This window comes from Pungitius pungitius, chromosome 15 (genome assembly GCF_949316345.1).
Source record: "Pungitius pungitius chromosome 15, fPunPun2.1, whole genome shotgun sequence".
Lineage (NCBI taxonomy): Eukaryota > Metazoa > Chordata > Actinopteri > Perciformes > Gasterosteidae > Pungitius > Pungitius pungitius.
The window spans coordinates 8,865,038-8,888,405 of NC_084914.1; the positions used below are offsets into that span (position 1 = coordinate 8,865,038).

The 23,368-nt window shown below is 47.1% G+C and overlaps 1 protein-coding gene across 1 annotated transcript; it reads right to left on the reverse strand.

Moving 5' to 3' along the window:
• Nucleotides 1-747: 747 nt before the first annotated feature.
• On the reverse strand, nt 748-22,141 carry LOC119209455 (artemin). The gene is made up of 4 exons (XM_037458830.2): nt 21,858-22,141; nt 3,764-3,834; nt 2,671-2,884; nt 748-2,398 (listed from the first exon to the last, which is right to left on the reverse strand). The coding sequence occupies exons 1-4, from the start codon at nt 21,970-21,972 to the stop codon at nt 1,890-1,892; spliced, it is 909 nt and encodes a 302-aa protein (XP_037314727.2). The 5' UTR covers nt 21,973-22,141; the 3' UTR covers nt 748-1,889.
• Nucleotides 22,142-23,368: the final 1,227 nt, after the last annotated feature.

Sequence of the window (23,368 nt, forward strand, 5' to 3'; positions counted from 1 at the left end):
ATAAATCACGTTTGAACCACTGCCTGTGGGTAGCTTTTCTCACATGGGCGGTACTGCTCCGTGAGGCCGGGGGCTTTAATCCGTATCGGGATTCTCTGTTCACCGTGAGGCTGGACGCACAAAAGCAGACATTACAGATGACACGTGATGAACATGGAAATACATTTAAAAAAATCTATAATTATACCCCATGGGTACAAATAAAGGTTGTGACACTCAAACGAGTTTGATGTATGAATCAATATGTGCCATTCGTTCATTATGTGTTGCTGTTACATTGAATATCATACTTTTATAAAAACCAAAGTGCTGCTAATTTACTGTTTTGCATGATGCAGGGAAAACAGAATGTAGACCTTTTGAAATGTAATAAATGTTTTCTAAATGTTTTCTTTGTTGCACATTTCCTAGAAAGTTTTGGTAACAGCCAACGTGAAAGTTTCACCTTTTTAAAAGAAGAAAAAGAAATACTGTAGTTGAAAGCTGTACAACCTGTGGTGCTTGTTTAATGTGTTGGTGCTTCTGTGCAGAGAAATAAAGTTGGTTCAATAGCAGAAAAGCTCTTAAAAGCAAATTCTGGGTTGAGCAGACAGGCGGGGATGCTCCTTTGAGTTCACCCTGGGCACACATACACATTTTATTGACTTATTTAATTGACTTATTTTAATGACGCATTATTGTCTGCAAAACGATAAGTCCTCAAAAATGCGAATGGCAGCCAGAAGCCTTCAGTAAAGCAAACAGTAATAAGATGTAAAAAACTTTATTCTCTTAGAGGATAATGCCATACAAAAATAAAGACAACTTTATATAATAATAATAATAATAATAATGTGACATACAGGGGGTGTGTAACTGAATGGAAATCACCACTTTAAAATGAGAAATGTTGAGGTCCAGCAGTGTGAATTTTGTTCTTGTCAGCTGAGACTGACTTGAGGTCAGACATAAGAAGATGCTCTTGAACAACAAGTATTAGGTATCATTTCAATGTCAGCCAATGTGTGGTCTATTATGAGGTTTTTTCTTTCTCTTTCTTAATGTGTCTTGAATTGCATCCGAGAGAGAATTTCAGATTTCGGATTTTCACATAATCAATTCATTTCAAAAAAGTGTATTGCATCCAAAACAATTCTGCCCAGAATCATCGCTTCAGTCCAGGGTTATGAGGTGTTGGGTGAATGTGGAAATGCACCTTTAAAAAAAAACGTACATACTGCATGCAAGCAGAAGTAACATCAAATGAAAATCTCTGCAATAAATATATGTTTATCTACAATATAGAGTTAATAAAACAGCTCTTGTAGGAAGTTATAATAAATAAATAATTTATCAGAAATAAATATATGTTACTTTTGTACAGTAATACATGAAGATGCATGGCATCCATTTGGCTGAGTTCACCCGAACATAGAAACGGTCATGTGACAAAAGAAGAAGGCAGAATATAAAGGCAGTGATAGTCTGTTTGTTTGCATCACCCTTTGTATCTTGAGCTTCAGCCTCAGGCTGTCCATCTGAAGCAGAGCAGTCATGTTAACCCTCTGGATTGTCCTGCTTTCAGCTGAAAACTATTAACTCTTGGAAGACGTCCCAATAAATCCGGGCGGTGATTCCCCAATGACTGCCCCCTCACTCTCTGATTTTTGACCTTTGACCCCAAATGTCCGGCTGCACCCACACATCGTTCTCCTCAACAGGAGAATCACCACAGGAGGCAAACACGCCGCTTTTGTCACTTCCTTGCTGTGTGTGTGTGTGTGTGTGTGTGTGTAGCGCCCTCCAGCTCTCCCCTGTACACAGGCCTTCCTCACCCCGAGCCTCTCGACTCCGCTTTGCTCAGGATGGGTGACACCCCTCCCAGGACCCCTTCTCCCTCATTCCTGTCTTCAGCCCATACACATGCAGCTGGCTGCTGATAACAACTGGATAGTCCTCCAGGTGGTCTGGGCGTCCATGAAGGAAACCGGCTCGTACCGCTCGGGCCGGCAGCAGGGGTGGCTGCTGACCTTGCGGGCGGTGCGTCGGGGCAGCGAGCCGTTCTTCAGCAGCGCCTTCAGAGCCACGTCGTAGTTTGTTCTGGAAGTTTGGCAGGAGCCAACGCAAAACTTGAAGAGGACAATCTCATCCGAGTCGTACCCCAGGCCCAGGTCCCGAACCTTCATCTCCTTCTTCTCCACACGGCAGTCCCTGCTGCTCTGCTTTGTTTGTCTGCTCTTTCCTCTACCCTTTGTATCGATTGCTGTCTCTTCCTCTTCCTCCTTTTCTTTCTTCTTCCTCTTTTTCTTTTTCTTTGGTGGTCCTTTGGGTTGAGGTTCTGAGGGGTCAGAGGAGCGGGGAGAGCGCCCCGCCCAGCGACTAGTGGGATGGTCATCCACCTCGTCTATTACAAAGGGGTCTAAAATGGAGAGAAAAGAGGAGTGGTAGGCAGAGAGAAAATGTAAGTATTGCTATTATGTGCAATAACATGCAAACTTTCCATCAAAATCTCCCATAACCCTTCAACAATTAGACTCACAAAGACTCGTCACCCTTTAAATCTGATGACAATATATTTGAATAATTGAAAAACCGAGCAGATCCATGCTTTTGTGCAGTCTTTTGACTCTCATAGTGTCTGGTGAAGTGGATGGGCTGTAAATTACACTCCAGTGTTAGGATCATCAGTACCATATAGAGTGTGCCAAGTAGAGTAAGGTTCGCCGTTGTCCTCCTGCTCTTCGTCCTTCACCACCTCTGGCAGCGTCACAGGAAGTCCTCTCTCCTCCTGGCCTGCAAGCAAGCCCACAGCCTGACCCGAGTCTGATCCCACGGCAGCCAAACCAGCTTTCATATGAGCTCCTTCCACTAGAGGCAGCAGAGAGAGCAGCACCCAGAGCAGCACCTAGAGGGGACAGAAGTCACACCTTAGCTGGTAAAAGGAGGGATTTTTTTAACTGACTTTCTTGAGTCACTGAAGCAAAAGATTCTCATTGGGGCACTGCTGCAATTGATTTATTAAGATACTATACTATATACTAAAGATGTACTTAAAAACTTCAGTTACAACTGTTCTGCTGTCTAGATTGTCATATTTAGTAAACAAGACATAGCATGTTAGCTACAAAGCTGCTGGTAGTTGTAATTTTAAACACATTTCAACAGAGCCAGACTAGCTTTTTAATGCACCTGCTGACTGATATTACAGTGATATCTGTCTCATCTGGTTCAGCAACAGAGGGAAAACACATTATGGCTTGAATCCAGTATTCTTCTAAATCAAAGTAAACCATCACAGAGTGTTGTACACTTCTGCAGTTGGCTTGCAGCTCTCATTCCTTTTCTTACGATGAATTGGTGTTTGGTTTATTTATTTAATAACCCAACTAAATTGACAGAGAAATGAGATAACCCGAAATGGGCAGAGGATGCACGCAGCTCAAACAAGCTACAGCCTATTCAAGGAAATCCTACTACTTGCTCTTCAGTGATACTAAAGTCTTTCCACCCTGGATCAAGTTTCCTCCACTGGCCTAGAATTTAGCAATGCAAGCTTCAACGATGACATGGTTTTATGGAAAGCTTAGTGCTGAGCCTCGTGAGGATGGATTTCATTAACAATTTATACCTTCACATAACTCATCTTCTGATTTATGGTGGTCTAAGTGGAAATGAAAAAGGATCAGGCTAGGTTGTATGCAGGGATGGTGATTTCATTATGGGGCACAGTAAGAGCAGGGAGTGAGAGATGGAGATGAGATTCAGAGTACAGGAAGTGACATACCTTGGCCTTTGCTGACATTACAGAGGTAATCTCCTGTCTATCCTTCCTCCGAACCCTCCATCTGGTCCCACCTGTAGAGAAAGAGGAATGTAAGAACAGGAACAAGGGTTCCTTCTGTCAACTTGGCTCCTCCCAAAACTCCCTTTGAAAAGGTTAACATAAACTAAAAGCACAACATGCGGGCAATATGATGCCTACACTTTCACAATGTTCCAGATACTGTAAAGAACAAACATAACAACCCAGCGGGCCCAAGAGTGAGCCAACATGTCACAAAAAAATCACACTTCAATGCACAAGGCCGCCGTGTTTGTTGCTGCTTCAGTACAAGACCAGTGTTTGCTGCCAGCTCGCGTGGCCAGTGTCGGCTTGTCGGTTCATAGAACCATGCAAACAGCCCTGGTCCGCCAACAAAAGGCAGCATCTGCGATATACAGTCGTCAAAGGCATTCTTCAGGGTTATTCCTGTGGCAGAGGTACAAGCAGAGGGAACCAGGGACAGCCAGAGCACTTCAAGGAGGTCCCAGACAACAAAAAACACACACACACCGATGCAGGGCAGGTGATAAGAAGTGTCACGGAGGCAGATGTTTATATATAGTACGTGCAGCTCTGAGGATCGGAGCAACCTCACACCCCATGCCAAGAGGTCATTGAAGGGTTTTTGGGCCTTCTTCCCCCCCCCACACACCTCCCACACAAGGGTGAAGCTCAGCAAGAGTAACTCAATATATATGTCGTCACTCTTTCATCAGCTCTACAGAAAGGTAATCCTAAAGAAAAAGTCAAATGATCACCAAAGTCGTAAGGATTCATTCTCTGGACACGACGAACATCCGTACAAGAAGACATCCATCCAAAGTTTGTTGAGATACCTCAGCCCGGATCAAAGCAGTGGACTGCGCACCTCTTGTTGGCATGCTTGCTCAACAATCAACTGCACTCCCAATCCGGCACTGATGCCTGTGCTCCTCACCTTTGCAATGAATCATTCTTTCAAACTACTTTGTGCCCACAGATTCGTCCGTCTCTGAAACCACATCTGTCATCTCTACGATGCTTTGTGTAACCTTTGCGCTGAACTACAGCAACAGTGTGCGGTAAGTTATTCAAGCGTATATTTGAAGATCTGGCCGATATGTAGTGTACCGTGTTTATATTACAATCACAAACATTCCTAGCAGTTCTGTCTGTGTGTAATGGAAGACTGACAAAAGGTTACAGATCACAGGTTGCGATAAAGACCTTTTGCAGCTGAAGCGATCCAGTCGAGCTGGAACAAAGTTACAGACGCCGGGGGGGGGGGGGGGGGGGGGATGGAAGGGGGAGAAAAGGTGAGCATAAATCAGCTATACAGACAGAGTGCACACCATCCACTGCAACCTAAAACCAAACTGTGCCGACTGCTCGGCCCTCCGTCTCCCTTCGTCTCCGAGGCTGATTTAAAACCAGCAGCGTGAGCCGCGACAGAAGAATAAAGATCCTGGCCCGGGCCTAAGTAGAGGTGCCATTCTGACTCCCTAACACCCCAGCTGGGAGTGTTTAGCCACTTTCAGATCAGCGAGCTGGGAGTCTATGCGGGCCTGTCTGCTGGTTCATTTCACTCCTGCACTCTGGAGCTGTTTATAGTCCGACGCCTCCAGCCTCTTCTGGGATGAGGAAGTCGGCGGCCGGAGAGAAGGAGCGGCACCCTGGTCCTGAAGAGCTGCAGACTGACACAAGACTGCTGACGGCGTGTGCACAGTTTCACGTTGTGTATGCACGTTTTTATTATGCTGTTTAGAAAGCCCAGCACGTGTATCTTTCTGATTAAAGCCTTCGGTTTGTCCATCAGGCTGGACGTCTGCAGCGGGGAGAGTTCTTGTCTCCTACCATTTGCTTCTTTGGTCCTCAGCTTTTCAGTTGTTCACAGTTAGTGAAGTGGTAAAGTCTTCCTGAACCAAGTGCAACCCATAAAGCCAGAGCCGGCTACTATTCCCAGAGTTTATAAGGCTGCTCCAACCTGCTTGAAGAGCCTTTACAGTTTGTCCTCTAACGTATTTGTTTCAAGACGGGTACCCAGAGTCCCTACAAATGTCTGAAAAAAAAGAACTGTGTCCCAGTTTTCAACATTGACCAGCAATTAGTCCTGGCTTTCAGCTTATTTCAAATAATTATTTAGATATTCAGGTCAGGATTTATTAGGAGAGTTTGGCTCTGCTTTTAGTGCATGAATAAACACATCTGTGTGTACGAAAGTGCGGTACACCGAAGGGTCCGGATATGGGGGTCTGAAAGTATGATATTCACCTGACTAAAAGTACGACACAAAAAGTTGTCAATAGGGTTGTGGCATGTAATCGTGTGCAGGTGTTTTTTTCATGAGCGTGGAAAACACCACAGTAGTGTAAATCCAATGAGTGTATAATCTGTGTTAGCCTAAGCTAAAGCTAATTCCCCCCTAGAGTGCACTTAAGATCTAAAAGTTTTATGAGTGACTGTGGCAATGATTAATGATCAACCTTAAAGGTCAGCTTAAGGTCTTAAAACTTAGACATTTTTACATTTTTGTATCAGATCAATCAAACAGTTCTCCACAGTAATGGCACTCTGGCGTTGTAAATGTAGCAGATTGACTGGTCGCAGGTGGTTTCAATCACTTCATTCTCTTTGGACCAATCATGAAGTCACTGCATGCTATATAGGCGGGGGGTTTGACATCTTGACCCGTTACTCTTTGTTGCTGGAGGTACATTCCGCTCTGGGTCCTCTCGCGTTCGCGGCGCGCTCACGGTTGTGCAACAGGTAATGTAGTGTGCTTAATTGCTCTTTTACTTTGGCCTTGGTTGCGTTGGGATGACCATTAGAGTGTATTGTCTCTTTGCAGTGTCTCCCTGTCACCAACCCAGGCTTTCCTTTAATGGAATCGGGTTGAGCGGTGCCGCTGGTAGGTCGGACAAACCTTTCTCCTCTCATGTATTTTAATGAGTTGTTAAGTAATCTGCCGTTTTATTGTAGGCTGTGTGTAGCTGTATGAGGGCGGCAGGTGTACGTGTGCGACACTCCCTGACTGGTATGTATGTATACCAGTGGCGCTGTAGTGTTTATGTTTTGAAATCTAAAACAGTAAATTTGGTTTTGTGCACACCAGGGTCGTAAAATTGCTTCGCCGTGCGCTGGTATCTGCACCAACCCCTCCCTTCCCTGCCACGCTGCTGTTTTGTCTCCGTTTTATTTGATTCCAACTACAACTTGTAGTTGAAGCGCCCGGATTTGTCGCTCAAAGTGTCGGGCAGGGCTGTCTGATTGCGACCCGAATGATAGTTTGCCTTCTTTTTGGGTCGCCTGTGTTTTGCTACTATGTATATGGAGTTTGTTATGTTTATGGGTTTTTTTGTTAAACTATGATTTAAGTGATTTTGGTTTATATTTCTTTTGTCTACGTTCTAATGAAAAGACTAATTTTGTTGATTATATTGTCTATTTTTGTCATTTTGGGTTGGTAGGCTCTAGGCAGCCATTAAGACACCTTTGCTGCCTAGATTTGCCTTGAAGTAGTTTTCGTTTATTTTTTGGTTTATTGATTTACTTTCCCTCCCAATAACTGTATGCTCTCCTTCCATAGTTGCTGAGTGCCGAAGGTGGTGGTGTCGGTGTCCCAGGTGGTGGTGTCTCCCTCTCGTGTGCTGTGTTTTCCCCCGTTTGGTTTAATTTGAGTTTTGCTTGCTGTAGTGTGTGTTTGCGTGTGCACGTGTGATTGGGGTGATCCTTCCCTGAGACCCCACACCCCGTTGGCCCTGTCCCTCCACCGGTAAGGCCTCAGTACCTACTTTCCATATTTAGTAGGTTGGGTATTTTAAATGGTATTTTATATTTGATGTTTTAGTAATTGTAGTAAATAAAATTATTGTTATAACGGAACTACGTCTCTGGCTTCACGCATAAATCGAACTTGTGTGCTTTCTGTATTTAAATTAATTGTCGTACGATCCCATTCTCGGGGTGAAATTCCCCGGGTGGCGTTGCCGGTGTCATCGGTGTCGAGCGGGCCAAAAAGGCGCTCCACACCCACAGAGTTCCACTCGCCACAATCTGGCGTTGCTGGCAGGATATGCACTTTTGAAAGCCATAGACGTTTGTACCTGTTTTACTGTATTTGTATAGTGTAACTATTGTATTGTGGGTTACTGTGTTTAACCTTGTTTTCTTGTGTTTTATTTATTTTTGAGACAAAACAGCAGCTGGCTTCTTCCCACTTCTGTGGCTCTCGACGAATTGCTGTTAATTTCCTGTTCGGCCCCATTGTATCAGTAGGGCTTCGTTATGGGCGAGGAGTTACAGGAGTTGAGAGATTTAGTTGCACAGTTACGAGTGGATAATGAGAGGATGCGCCAGGAGCAGAATGTCAATACTCCTGGTCCCAGTTCTGCGGCCCCTACGATTCCCACAGTTAATGCCCCCGTAACTGAGCGACTGATTGTTGTACCTCGAGATAGAAAATGTCCCACGTTTCGGGGTAGATCAGGTATAGGGCTCACAGAGTGGCTTGATGAGGTGCAGGCCTGCATGAGGGCGCGCCATCTGTCTGTTGCCGATCAGGCCTTTTTCTTGTTTGACCATTTGGAGGGGGAAGCACGCGAAGAAATAAAGCATCGGCCTAGTACAGAGCGAGGTGACCCAACCAAAATTATAGAGGCATTACAGGAGTTGTATGGTTGTTATGAGTCATACGTAGCCCTCCAGGAAGCTTTCTTTTCTAGACGGCAGCAGGACGGAGAGACACTGCAAGAGTTTTCCCTTGCCCTAATGAGTCTTATGGCAGCCGTGAAACAGAGTGCCCCTAATGGCATGCCAAATTCTGAAGTATTGTTGCGCGACCAGTTTGTAGAGCACGTGTTTGAAGGTGCTCTCCGCCGTGAGCTAAAACAGTTGGTGCGCCGGAAGCCTACTATGGTTCTACTTGAGGTCAGGGGCGAGGCCATCCGGTGGGAGCGTGAGGGTTTGCCTGGGGGTGCTAGGGGCCGAAGTCATTCCGTCCCCTCCGCCTTGGGCATGCAGTTTGGAGTACAGTGTGGTCCTCAGGGTTTGAATACTTCGCAAGCGTCTGATCTGAGTGAGATGAGAGAAATGTTGAAGCTGCAGCAAGAGCAGTTAAACCAGCTTACTCAAAGCATTGCTCTCCTACAAAGCTCACAGCCACGCAATCGTCCACCTTATAAGGGCCCTGTTATATGTCGGCGTTGTCAGCAACCAGGTCACTTTGCTAGGGAGTGTGAGGGGATACGTGCCCCACCTCACACTGAGCCTGTTCTGTCTGCTCACCAACAGTCAAGTAGGCAATTGCGTCACCTTTCGGAAAACTAGCGCCCGCCGTATTGCAGAGTCACAATGCGGAGGGGGCAGCCACTGGCTCGGAGGTTATCCCAAGTGTTTTGGAGGAAGTTCCTAAATTGATTTCCTCTTGTCCACATCTGGACGTGACTATGGGAGGGGTTGATATTCCGTGCTTGGTGGACACTGGATCCATGGTGTCTACAATTACAGAGCGCTTTTTCCTCCAGCAGTTTAAGCCGTGGGGTAGAGAGAAACTCCAATCTTGCCACTGGCTACAGCTCCGAGCAGCAAATGGGCTAGCTATCCCTTATATTGGCTACCTGGAATTGGATGTTAAACTCTGTGGTAAGTCAATAGCAGGGTGTGGTGTACTGGTGGTTAAAGACCCTCCCGGTGATATGTCACTTCACGTCCCAGGTGTGTTGGGAATGAATATTATCCGTAGGTGCTACAGAGAGCTCTTCAGTCAACATGGTTTTGCCTTATTCAACCTTCCCTCTGTATCTAGGGCTCCGGAGCCTGTCGTGAAGGCATTTCAACGGTGTCACCAGGCTAGCGAGCAGTCTCCCCAGGATGTTTCAGGCAAGGTGAAGGTTCGGGGTAGGAAGTCCTGCCGCATTCCTGGTGGCACGATGAAGACCATCGCTGCAACCTGTTCAGAGCAGTATTCCGGTTGTACTGTACTGTTCGAGCCTTTGGACTCTGGTTTGCCTGCTGGACTGCTAGCTTCCCCGGCCCTGGTTCAGGTGGTCGGGGGCACTGCTTCCATACCCATTGTGAATGTTGGGGCCATCGATGTGATCCTGTACCCTCGCACTGTTGTGGGCACCCTGGATAAGGTCAATGTTGTCAGTTTGCCTGCAGGGGTCACCGAAGTGCCATCGGTGGTTGCCACGGTGAGGTCTCAAGCTGTTTCTCCTGGAGTGCATGACCAGATTGAGGCCATGGACTTGTCCTCACTGCCCGCTGAAGAGCAGAGCCAGGTTCGGTCCTTCTTACAGGACTATACCCCTGTCTTCGCCACCCATGATGGTGACCTGGGTTGTACAAACCTGATTGCTCACGACATCCCTCTTTTGGACGATGTCCCTGTTCGGCAACGCCATAGGCGCATCCCTCCTTCAGAGTATGAGCTGGTTAAGGACCACATCAACCAACTCTTGGAGGCACAGGTAATAAGGGAGAGCAGCAGCCCTTATGCCAGTCCCATTGTGTTGGTAAAGAAAAAGGATGGGAGCTTACGTATGTGTGTCGATTACAGGCAACTGAACAACAAAACGAGGAAAGATGCTTTTCCCCTTCCTCGTATTGACGAGTCCCTGGATGCCTTGACGGGTGCCCGCTGGTTTTCCACTTTGGATCTGGCCAGTGGCTATAACCAGGTCCCTGTTTCTGAGGCGGATCGATCCAAAACTGCATTTTGCACCCCATTCGGCCTCTTCGAGTGGAATCGTATGCCGTTTGGGCTTTGCAACGCCCCAGGCACCTTTCAGAGGTTGATGCAGCGTATATTTGGAGATCAGCAGTGCCAGTCATTGCTTTTGTACCTTGACGACATTGTGGTTTTCTCTTCCACAGTGGAACAGCATCTGGAGAGGTTGGGTGTAGTGCTGAAGAGGCTTCAGCAGCAAGGCCTGAAGGCAAAGCTAAGCAAATGTGCATTTTTCCAACAGGAGGTGCGCTACTTGGGTCATGTCATTTCGGACAAAGGTGTCTCCACAGATCCCAGTAAAGTGCAGGTGGTGGCAAACTGGCCCCCACCTACCACCATCCCAGAGTTGCGGTCGTTCCTTGGTTTTGCCAGTTACTATCGCCGCTTTGTGGAGGGGTTTGCCAAGTTGGCGGCCCCGCTGCATAAGCTGGTTGCAGAACTAGGAGGCACAAAGTCAAGGAAAAGAGCAGAGCTCTCTGTGAGGGGACATTGGACGGAGCAGTGCCAGTGTAATTTTGATGCACTTAAGATCAAACTTGTCACAGCACCTGTGCTTGCTTATGCAGACTTCTCTTTGCCATTCATTCTTGAGATTGATGCAAGCTATGGGGGACTTGGGGCAGTGCTCTCCCAGGAGCAATCAGGCAAGGTTAGACCAGTGGCTTATGCCAGCCGAGGTCTGAGGCCCACTGAGCGCAATATGCAAAACTACAGCTCCATGAAGCTAGAGTTTTTGGCACTCAAGTGGGCTATGACCGAGAAATTTAGGGAGTACCTACTAGGCCATAAATGTGTTGTCTTCACAGACAACAACCCGCTTAGCCACTTGTCTTCGGCAAAGCTCGGTGCCACCGAACAACGTTGGGCAGCACAGCTAGCCTCCTTCGATTTTGACATCAAATATCGATCAGGGAGGAGTAATGGAAATGCCGATGCTCTGTCCCGCCAACACCAGCCTAGCAGACGAGAACTAGAGGCCGCGGTCCCTGGTACAGTACTCCCAGATTCCTTACAGCATGCCCAAGTGAACCAAGTTGAAGCAGTTCAATCGGCCATTGCTGCCTTGCCAGAATATACACCTGCAGATCTCAGTGTTTTGCAACAGGCAGATCCCGTCATTAAAGAGGCTCTGGTCTTCTGGCGGAGAGGCAATCGCCCCAATGGTGAGGAGCGAAAGACGGTCTCACAGCCTGCCTTGGCATTGCTGCGCCAATGGGACCGGTTGATGGAAAGGGATGGGGTCTTGTACCGCCAGGCCTTCCGCCCTGATGGCCTGGAGGCAGTGTCCCAGCTAATTCTGCCAGCTTCCTTAAGGGAAGAAGTGTTGACCAAGGTTCACCAAGACCATGGTCATCAGGGTGTGGAAAGAACATCAGAGCTTTTGCGACGGCGGTGTTACTGGCCAGGTATGTCCTCTGCAGCCGCAGAATGGTGTCGGGCCTGCGAGAGGTGCCAAGTGGCTAAGGACACCCAGCCAGCTGCCCGCAGCTTCATGGGGCATTTGCTGGCTTCACGGCCAAATGAGATTGTAGCTATGGATTTTACAGTGTTAGAACAGACTCATAACGGGTTGGAAAATGTCCTCGTAATGACTGATGTATTTAGCAAGTATACGCTTGCTGTCCCCACCCGTGACCAAAGAGCTTCCACTGTGGCTCAGGTTTTGGTGACAGAATGGTTCTCAAAGTTTGGTGTTCCTGCTCGTATACACTCGGACCAGGGCCGCAACTTTGAGAGTTCTCTGATCCAGCAGCTCTGTAGGCTCTACGGCATTGAGAAGTCTCGTACCACTCCATACCATCCGAGTGGTAATGGTCAGTGTGAACGCTTTAATCGAACCTTGCACAACTTGTTGCGCACTTTTCCGGTGTCCCGGAAACGGGACTGGAGTTCCTGTTTGCCACAGGTGCTGTATTCCTATAACACCACCCCTCATCAGGCCACTGGGGAGTCCCCTTTTCTGTTGATGTTTGGGCAGGAGCCCAGGCTCCCGGTTGATTTCCTGCTAGGTAGAGTAAAAGATCCTCTGTGTGGCAGTACCCATGAGTGGATCCAGGAACACCAGACACGCTTACGGATTGCTTTTGAGGGAGCTGGGGAAAGGTTAAGGTGTGCGGCAGAGCGTCGTAAAAGGAACTATGACCAGCACGTTCGAGACCACCCTCTGGATGTAGGCCAGCTGGTGTGGTTGCGGAACCTCAGTACACGAGGTCGTCATAAGATCCAGGATCTGTATGAGCCTGTGTCATACAGAGTTCTGAGGGCACCAGCCGAGGGTGGGGCAGTGTACACCATAGCGCCTGTAGACAATCCGACTAAGTCCCGGCATGTTAATCGTGCCCTGCTGAAGGCTGCTGTCGGGCTAGACCCTTCTGGTGGCCCTGCTGCCGTCCTGTCACCCTCCTTAGATCATTCCAAATCAGAGGAGGAATACTTTGGTGACGGGGATCTGCTGGTCCTCCGGGAAGAGCCTCCCTTGGTAGAACAGACTCAAACCAACCCAGTATACCCGGTTTTGGACCTTGTCAGGGTTCCCAGCACTGCGAACGCAGCCTCCCCAACCATCCATTCAGATACCAGTGAAGTTGCAGTCCGTCGGACAGCCCGGTCAACAGCAGGCCACCATTCTAACATCAATCGCCTCCCGAGGGCCGTGGGGTTACCGGCAGGCGGTGCAGTACACCGGCCGGACCCGCTGGTTAATTCTGTCTCTGCCCTCTTTAGACCATGGGATTAGAGAATTGTTGGGTTTGCTCGATCGTCGGGGCGACGATCCAAAAGTTGGGGTAGATTGTAGCAGATTGACTGGTCGCAGGTGGTTTCAATCACTTCATTCTCTTTGGACCAATCATGAAGTCACTGCATGCTATATAGGCGGGGGGTTTGACATCTTGACCCGTTACTCTTTGTTGCTGGAGGTACATTCCGCTCTGGGTCCTCTCGCGTTCGCGGCGCGCTCACGGTTGTGCAACAGGTAATGTAGTGTGCTTAATTGCTCTTTTACTTTGGCCTTGGTTGCGTTGGGATGACCATTAGAGTGTATTGTCTCTTTGCAGTGTCTCCCTGTCACCAACCCAGGCTTTCCTTTAATGGAATCGGGTTGAGCGGTGCCGCTGGTAGGTCGGACAAACCTTTCTCCTCTCATGTATTTTAATGAGTTGTTAAGTAATCTGCCGTTTTATTGTAGGCTGTGTGTAGCTGTATGAGGGCGGCAGGTGTACGTGTGCGACACTCCCTGACTGGTATGTATGTATACCAGTGGCGCTGTAGTGTTTATGTTTTGAAATCTAAAACAGTAAATTTGGTTTTGTGCACACCAGGGTCGTAAAATTGCTTCGCCGTGCGCTGGTATCTGCACCAACCCCTCCCTTCCCTGCCACGCTGCTGTTTTGTCTCCGTTTTATTTGATTCCAACTACAACTTGTAGTTGAAGCGCCCGGATTTGTCGCTCAAAGTGTCGGGCAGGGCTGTCTGATTGCGACCCGAATGATAGTTTGCCTTCTTTTTGGGTCGCCTGTGTTTTGCTACTATGTATATGGAGTTTGTTATGTTTATGGGTTTTTTTGTTAAACTATGATTTAAGTGATTTTGGTTTATATTTCTTTTGTCTACGTTCTAATGAAAAGACTAATTTTGTTGATTATATTGTCTATTTTTGTCATTTTGGGTTGGTAGGCTCTAGGCAGCCATTAAGACACCTTTGCTGCCTAGATTTGCCTTGAAGTAGTTTTCGTTTATTTTTTGGTTTATTGATTTACTTTCCCTCCCAATAACTGTATGCTCTCCTTCCATAGTTGCTGAGTGCCGAAGGTGGTGGTGTCGGTGTCCCAGGTGGTGGTGTCTCCCTCTCGTGTGCTGTGTTTTCCCCCGTTTGGTTTAATTTGAGTTTTGCTTGCTGTAGTGTGTGTTTGCGTGTGCACGTGTGATTGGGGTGATCCTTCCCTGAGACCCCACACCCCGTTGGCCCTGTCCCTCCACCGGTAAGGCCTCAGTACCTACTTTCCATATTTAGTAGGTTGGGTATTTTAAATGGTATTTTATATTTGATGTTTTAGTAATTGTAGTAAATAAAATTATTGTTATAACGGAACTACGTCTCTGGCTTCACGCATAAATCGAACTTGTGTGCTTTCTGTATTTAAATTAATTGTCGTACGATCCCATTCTCGGGGTGAAATTCCCCGGGTGGCGTTGCCGGTGTCATCGGTGTCGAGCGGGCCAAAAAGGCGCTCCACACCCACAGAGTTCCACTCGCCACATAAAGAAGACACTTTAAACTTTAAAGAGGAAATTATACCCTCAATAATTCTGCTATTTTCAAAAGAGATGCATCATTGCTAGGAAAAGAAGCAGAGAGAAATATCAGTGTTTCTGATTAGTGATCTTGGTGCCTACTGTGTGTGTTACATCGTCAGACTTGAGCTTTGCCCACAAAGCCTCCATAAACCTCTCACTTAGTAAAACAAAATGAATAAATTCAGAGAGAAAGAAAGAAAACCCCGAGCTCAGCAGCGATTTTTTTGTCTACTAATGACCTCCTATTAGAGACACACTCTGTTCTCCGCCGTGAGCATGTGTGTGTGTGTGTGTGTGTGCGTGTGTGCGTGTGTGTGAAATAATCTGACCTGCAGCTTTAACCTGTCACTACTGCGGTGCCTGATTGCAGAAAAACAAGAGCACACTAAATCACCTCTGGCTCAATAAAAGACACCTGCAGTGTAAGAGGAGATGCAGGAGAGAAAAAGGCAGAACACCGGGAGAGCCGTCTGATCACTACCAGACACTGAGAAACCTGCGGAGGTCCCAGAAAACGTGATGATATCTGCTGTACTTACATGTGCCCCACAGCGCTGCATATATATGCATCCAGAGCAGTGGGAAAACGTGTGGTGGAACTTTGCTTTAATCTTGCTTGCGCCGTTCCATGGACATTGGTCCATTGAGGGTGTGGCCCCAACTCATCGAATGCTGACTTGTTGAAGGTTTTTATCCCCATGCGTGAGAAGAACACACATTCTTCGCACTATAGTTAGTAGACTGTTTTCGGCGTTAACATGGCGTGAAGGAAACGGGTTGTCCTGCACTTTCTCTTGATCCCATACTCTCAGCTTCAGCATCTCTTGAAGGCTTAGTTCAAAGGTTTGTGCACAGCAAATGTATTTTTATCTTGTCAAATGTGTTTTTATCTTTTAACATCAGTTTTCGGGTTAATAAAAAAAGTCGTTCTCCAGCAGTTAACAATAGCATGACTTAACTATACGATGGCGCTACAAAGTCGAAGGAAAAAAAGCTAGAGTAGGGGCGATAGAAACATTTGATGATAACATTTTTAATCATATGATACAAGAATGGAGAATTAAAAAGTAGAAAATTGGTCATTGTCCATAGGACAGAAAAATGAGAAAAAGATAATTGAACCATTGAATGGTCTAAAAGCAGAGATAAGGTGAACAAAGGGAAGCGAGGGAATGACCAAATGAGAGCGCAGACTGAAGGCCGGTCAGTCTGTAATCCCATAATCCCTGGCAGGCGGGCAGGATGTAATTGCTCGTTAGTGCCAGTTTCCACTGTGAGGCCTGTCACTGCTTTAAAACCACAGAGCGCCGGCGAAATGAGAAACAGAGAGCAGGTCCCATGCCTGGGTTCAGATAGGTGGGGAGGCCCCCCACCCAAACGTCCACATATGTGCACACATCTGCTTCTTTCTGTCAGTCGCTCCTTTTTCTGCTTCCTTTTTCTCGTAATCCTCTCTCACAAAAAAACACACACGAGAAACATCTCTGTCACATTCTCAGACTAAGTCAACACACGCATTACACACAGGGGGGGGGGGGGGGGGGGGGGGAGATGGCCAATTGTATGTGTGGACACAACACAGCCAGCAGGAGGATGGCGAAGAGAGGAACGAATCTAGTATGACTTCACTCCGACCGGGAGGTTTCATTAACTGACTGACGACATCAGCGCCTGAAGGCGTCTGAGATTCATTCAGCCAGCATGAGACAGAGAACACGCAGAGCCACTGGGAGAGGAATAATCTGTCAGGAGCAGGGTGTCTGACCGATTAGTATTATTATTAGAATAACGTGGGCCATGCAGAGGTGAGTTTGACTCCATGATGGTCTGGTCCAGACGGAAATATCTCAGCAACTGTTGGACGGAAGCCTTGAAATCCACGAGGATGAATCCTACACTGACCCGGAAGACCCTCTGATTTTTGTCTTATTGTTGAAACTAAATTGTAGTATTTCAGTCTGAGCCATCAACGCTTTCAATCCATATTTAAAACGTTTTAAAAACCATGAATCAACTAAACACAGAAATGCGAAAGATGGAGAAAGGTCACCTAACTCTGCGGTCCTCCTCAGCTCCCCGGCACGATCGAATGCCTCTACGCACACGGTTCTGGTTTCCTCTCATCCAGCAGCAACAATCATAGAGACTAGAGGGCGAACACAATGGAGCATTTAGCAGCTAAAGACCCAGATATTTCCCCCGGGATGAAGACCAAAATAGAGCAAAAGGGAGAGTGAATATTGAACCTCATCAGACAAACGACTTCAAACGACTAACATGTTCAGCACATCGAGTTTATCACATGATCAGATGTCCATGATGTGCTTACAGCTGGTTGCTCCCTGGTAGCCAAACAAAGAAAAATAAAAACATGCAGATCTAAGTTACATCCCAAATATTATTTGAACCATATTTCATGCATTAGACCTACACCTCATTAACAGTACCTATTAGTGGCAAACCTATTGATTGCAGTATGATCAATCCAAGTGATCAGTGATTTACTCTCCTCTCCACACTGAAGAGATGAGCCCTGTAAAAAAGTTCGGTGGGATAACCGAATTACGGCAGCTCATCAAATCGCCGGATCAGCGGGTCACAACAAGCTGGTTAAAATATGAGTTTCCACGGGGCATTAAAGTGTCGTCTGTGTCCAGCAAATTTACCCCCAGCTGCATCCCTGATGGCGTTATCACTGCAAACAAAGGGAGAGAGCAACAAGGAGAGAGAGAGACAGCGCTGCTGTCATGGTCTCAGCGTGGAGCTCACAAGGCTGAGGATGTAACAGCGTATATATAACAGGACTAGCCATGTATTTGGCATCCAAACGGTGGTTGTAAGAGCTGAAATTATAGTATCTTAATTTAGCCGCTTTAGAGCTCAAACTTCCCTCCTCATGTCTCCAGCTAGCTGGTTTCTGATTTCACCTCAAACTCTTTTGTGCCTGTATATAATAATTATACAGCAACATTGCAAAAGACTATTGTACACCTTGTAATGCCTATTTCTTCTTAAATGGTCAATTCCTCTGGTTACGGAATTGGCTTTAAACCTGCACTAATCAGTATCTTTATATTACCAACGGCTCAAAGCACTACATCTGTGCAGGGGGGGGTGGGGGGGGGGAGGGGGGGGTTCACTTGTAGACACAAACTATCAGAGAGCTGTGACCCAACTCTGTAGTTTCCCTCTTGGCTCCATGCCGAGGGTTTAAGCATCTTTTACATCACTGTTTGCAGTGGGAATTGTAAATGAACCCGCTGTTGATTTTCCACATCAGCTGTACCTTCCCCAGAGACCTCTACACAATTAAGCATACAGGGACAGTGGAAACTTTAGCTAACGCGCAGTTACTGCTAATTAGCCACATAGAAACCCACAGTACAATTGATTTGAGAGTCTTGTGACACAATCCGCCAGATTAGACAGGGCACCACCATCAGTTTTCCCATGAGTGCCGAGATGAAGATAGTCTCCTGATGCGACACATCTGTGTCCTCGCCTTCTGGAGCTTTCCCCCAGTGTCCCTGACCCTAATAACCCAAATTCCTGCCCGATTAAGTTGGTTTTAAAAGGGAGAGCGCTTGGGTGAGCCTCACCTTAAATGGGAACACACTTTATCCGCGTCGGAGCGATGGTCAGATGGTAGGATTTCACTTTCCGGTGTTTGTGAAAGCGACGGCACTTAAAAGGCCGCGAAGACGACAGAAGGAAAGAATGGAACCGGGATGAAGATGGAGAGACAGAAACCACACGTCAAGCACAGAAAAACCCCGCCTCTCTCTCTCTCTCCCCCTGCCTTTCAACACACTGTCTGCAACCGAAATACCCGTAACACATTGGCTTTGTGCACATGCACGCAGGCCAACAAATACACGTGAACACACACGGACACACACACACCCCCACACACAGTCATGCATGCACCCCTCTCGTTTGATAGAAAACCCCGTATAAAGGCCTACACAGTCACACATTGAAATCCCCTCTCCCACCCTCACGACCTTTTCCTGCTCCCATCGTATGTTGTTATTTCTCCAAATTAAGCCCACGCTGAGCCGAGGGTATAGCACTCAGAAACGTGGCCATCTGTGACACACACACACACACACACACTGGTCATTATTAGTGTGTCTTGTGGGTGAACCAGCGCTCTCCAAAGTGTTTCCGTGTCGCCCGCTCGCGCCCCAGACCGGCTGGCTTTAATGACCTGGCCTGATAGTTCAAAGCAGCCCTCAGACGCTATGATTAATGAATCTGACCTGCTAATTTCAGAAGAATACAGCTTATTGTATTGAAAAAACGCTCCCACAGACACAAACGCACAGCGAGGCTAGTTAACATTCTTGTGCGTTTTGAGGAAAAATTTGTATCAAGGAGGGAGATTTCACGATAAGGACAGGAGTTCGCTTTATGTTTCATCAGCGGCTCCAAAAGTATTAACTGCTGCTTTGGTCCAAATAATTTAAGCTGTTTGAACTTGAAGAAGCCAAAATGCTTAACAACAACAAAACAATTCAAGATCAGAGAGAATAATTCCCTTTGTGTACTTACACAAGATTGTCCTCCGCCACAAAGTGCAAGGACCTAGAAAACATAAGTAGCATGAGACATTTGTCTGAAGGAATACATCTAACAAATTGAAATTCCTTTTTGTCAGATCATGCCTCCTCCAATTTGACCTGAAGGCATCACTGTGGTTGGCTGCGGACTCTAAGCACTTCCAGATTGGAGTTGCCCTGTGGCCCTTCAGGTTGCATAATCAATCTCTCTCATTGCACTCTCTCCATTAGCGCTCGGACAAAAACAACCAGAGTAACGTTACCCAGCCGAGGACGAGGCTCCGTGCGCAGCGCACACGTCTCCACTGTGCCCTCCTTCTACTGGCGCACGATTAAAGAAATGGACTTGTAACCTGTCGCCCTGTTTGACGATGACGTTAAAACGTGCGCCTGTAAGAGGTCGTTCATTTAAGGTCACTTCTGCTTCTTCTTCTCTAGAGATGCTTCTTTTGTCTTTTTTTCTGACTTTTTTATGGAGTTAAAATGAAAGATTAGCAGCTCAATCCAGCTCATTGTGTCTTGCAATAATCTCTAAGATTCTATAACAGTGATTGACAAAATAATTGGTTTAAGGATGGATGTTTTTAAATATTTGTTTACATATTAGTATTGATTGAACAACAACATTTTTCAACTATAGCTTGAGTAAAGTTCAATGTGATCTTCAGGGTTGGAAAGATGAACACAGTATTTGGTTCTAAATATTGTTATTCTTTTTTCTTCTTTTTTCTATTTAATGAGCTCTAAAAGTAACTGAATTTGTTGTTTGTTTCTTAATTTCCCCCCCGATTCAATCCCCCTTGGTTATAGGGTGAGGTATTGTGTTTTTCTTGGCAAATTTGACCAGAAAGATGCAATCTTTGGGGTTGTATTATTAATATGGCTCACAGTCTTTAGGGAAGCACATGAAAGTAATATTTATAAGCTTAGTGTGTAATGAAGACCACAGGGCGAGGAGGACAAACAGCATGTCTCCAACCAAAATGGCTCTAAACACCTTGACGGGGACGCTTCTGTGAATGAGAGGTTATGAGGGGAACATATTTTGTCCTTTTTAACACAAGTGGTCAACCAACTCTCCTCGTGTCGGACCGGCGACACAGAACACCCCGAGAGCCAGAAAGAGTTGAACCCATAACAAACGGCCCGCTAGCTCTCATAAAACCACATGCCAGTTCAAACAAACCGGACCACACATCAGGAGGCTGCTGGTAAGGAGAACGCGGCCGTACCCGACCCTCGGCAGGGCCGCTGACCCTGTGACCTTTGACTGGAGGAAGTGAAAGCTGTGGCAGCGTGACGGGGGAGTGCGAGATGCCCGAAGCAGAGAGGCGACGCTCTCATGTTCAGCCTGAGAACCAACGGGCGACTCTGAATGACACGAGTAAAGAAAAAAACAAGCTTGTTTCGCCACATGTTTTCACACATGGAGTGGGGGACGGCTGTTTGGGGATGTGTGACATGTCTCGGGAGATGCCAAAGCGCTCCCCCGCAAACACACAGGATGAGAGTTTAAAAGCATGATTCAACTTTGAAGATCAGAGGCCCGCCGTCCTCGTCTGTGTGAGTGAGTGAGTGAGTGAGTGACATTGTATGGAGATGACTCAGTGAGGCAGTCGACCATTGAGTCAGAGAGCAAGCATGACTCGCTCATGCACTTTCATTTACATCTTTTTGAGGGCGAATTGCACATTTTGGGACAGAAAAACTGGAGCTGTGGGGAACCAAATAATAAAACCCCAGAGTTCCGAATGGGTTCATGTTCGCAAAGCTAAAGCAATCAAAAGTTTCATCCGCGACTGAGAAAAAGAGTGTTCAGACACGTCAAAACACCTGAAGCTTAAAAGACTTGATCTGCCCCTGATCCCCTCAGAGGGGAGGAGGGAGGTGGACACAGCAGAATGTGTGTGTGTGTGTGTGTTTGTGTGTGTGTGTCCAGCCCTTTGATAGGAGGGTCACACTGGATGACTTCCTGACTGCCACCGTTTCCTCCTCATCCATAAGAGAGACAACCCCCCCCCCCCCCCCCCCACACACACACACACACACACAAGACAGTCACTTTGATTTATATTTTTCCACAATCCAAAGCCACCTCGCGGCCCCTTGGGAACACGCCAGATCACAAGTTCACTTCATAAACTCCTGACAACATTCTCCTCCACCATCCTCCTCCCATCACTGCATTTCAAAAACGCTCCAACACCCAGTCCGGGTCACATAATGACACCCAGAGTCGGAGGGGCATAGAACAGCTGGCAGGTGCGTGCAGGGAGGTTTGGTGCTCAGCAAAAAAAAGAGAAGCCGCTGATATGAAAAGAAATCACTGATCAAAGAGCCGTTTCAGTGTTGTCTCAGCAAACATAGACAAGACAAGAAGAACGCAGGTCCGCTTTGGCAGCAACACATAAAGATAGCCAACAGTATTCTTCTAAACGCTATTGTTTTATATCCAAATAAACAGTTCAAAAGAATCTAAATGGCGCCTTACCAGCTGCCCCGTGCGCAATCCTCTCCAAGTGCGTGCCGGACGGGACAGGAGAGCCGCTCGTTCCACGCTGGGCGCAGCTCGTGTTTGTGGCTATCCATGCGCTGCGATGGGCCATGTTTCACGCCCTATTGTCACGGCTCGTAAGTGTTCACAGCAGGCTGTCTCCACTGAGGCTGAAGCAAACATGAAGAATCCATCTAAAGCGGTTCTGCTTCAACGCGAGAGGCGCCTCCTCCTCGTTTTTTTTTCATGTGGCTAACCCCCCCCCCCCACAGGCCCGTCTCCTGTCAGTGTTCCGTGGAGGGTCTCAGCAGCCTGGACACAAACAGAAGGAGGTGAATAAATAGAACTGCGCGCTAAAGTCATATCATCCATCTCTCCAGTTTATAACGGATCATTGAGATCGGTTGTAAAGCTCGAGTGGGACATTTATACCAAATGTCCCAAAATAAATATTTACATATTTATTATGTTTTTCAAGAAAATCCTGAAATATTTCCAACTCTACTGAGAACAAATTAAGTTGTCTCAAACGTGTTTTTAATTTTTAAATATCAAATATCATGTCAAGAAAGAGCACGAGACCAAAAGTCTGTTTAGATGGACATGTGGCACACGGATTCACTCCATGTCAAATGATAGCAGGGAATAAAGGGAATGCACTCGTGTAAAAGCTTGTGAGGTAGAACTTTGTTTGCGGGGACACGCACACTGAAACGCGCCGATGGAAGGAGATTCATTCAAACTCTCATACGTGTCAAACGTGCGTCGTCAATTTGCTACTCCTGCTGTCTTACTCACGTCTAACCATCGCTAAATGACATTAAGCCAGTTTTTCAGGCATGACTCCCCTCTTCCTCCCTCCAGTAACGTGTTCGGTCTTGCCCCCAAACAGCTCGTATGGTTAATGCGTAAATAACACCGCGGGAAATGTCCCACGGCGTGTTCTGCGTCACATTAAAGCGAAGTCAAGGTCGATACAGTCCCCGCACGTCAGAGGAGACACCGCGCGCTCTCCTGATTTAGGACCAACGTCTGGCTTCCTTCTGCTTTTACGCGCCAGCTGGAACGTTAGGTCCAAACTGGAAGAAAAACGCTGCTCTGTCGGAAGGAAACGATTCCTTAAACATACAGGTTCACGCGTCACGCGGCTACAGCCCGCGTCTCCAAAATAAACTTCTCACTGTCCTCCGTTTCTCTTAGAGTCTCTTACTGTGGTCTCAGGTGTCCGGTTAGCAGTGTGCCGCTCCGGTGTTCTCTTTCGGGACTCCACCACACCGCGACTCAACAGTCCGCAGTGGCTCGCAGGACCGCAGGCTGTGCGTAAACACGGCGCGCCGCTCCGCCTGTCACCCACTTTGTGAAACCGGAGCGCGGCAAAGTGCTGTGATTTTTCTTCCCCATCGACATAGCTCAAATGTCTTTTTGTTCCTGCCCTGGGAGGAAGGAGGGAGGGAGGAAGGGAGGGAGGAGATAGGACGGTCGTCGATCTTTTCTAGAAAAGCGTTCCA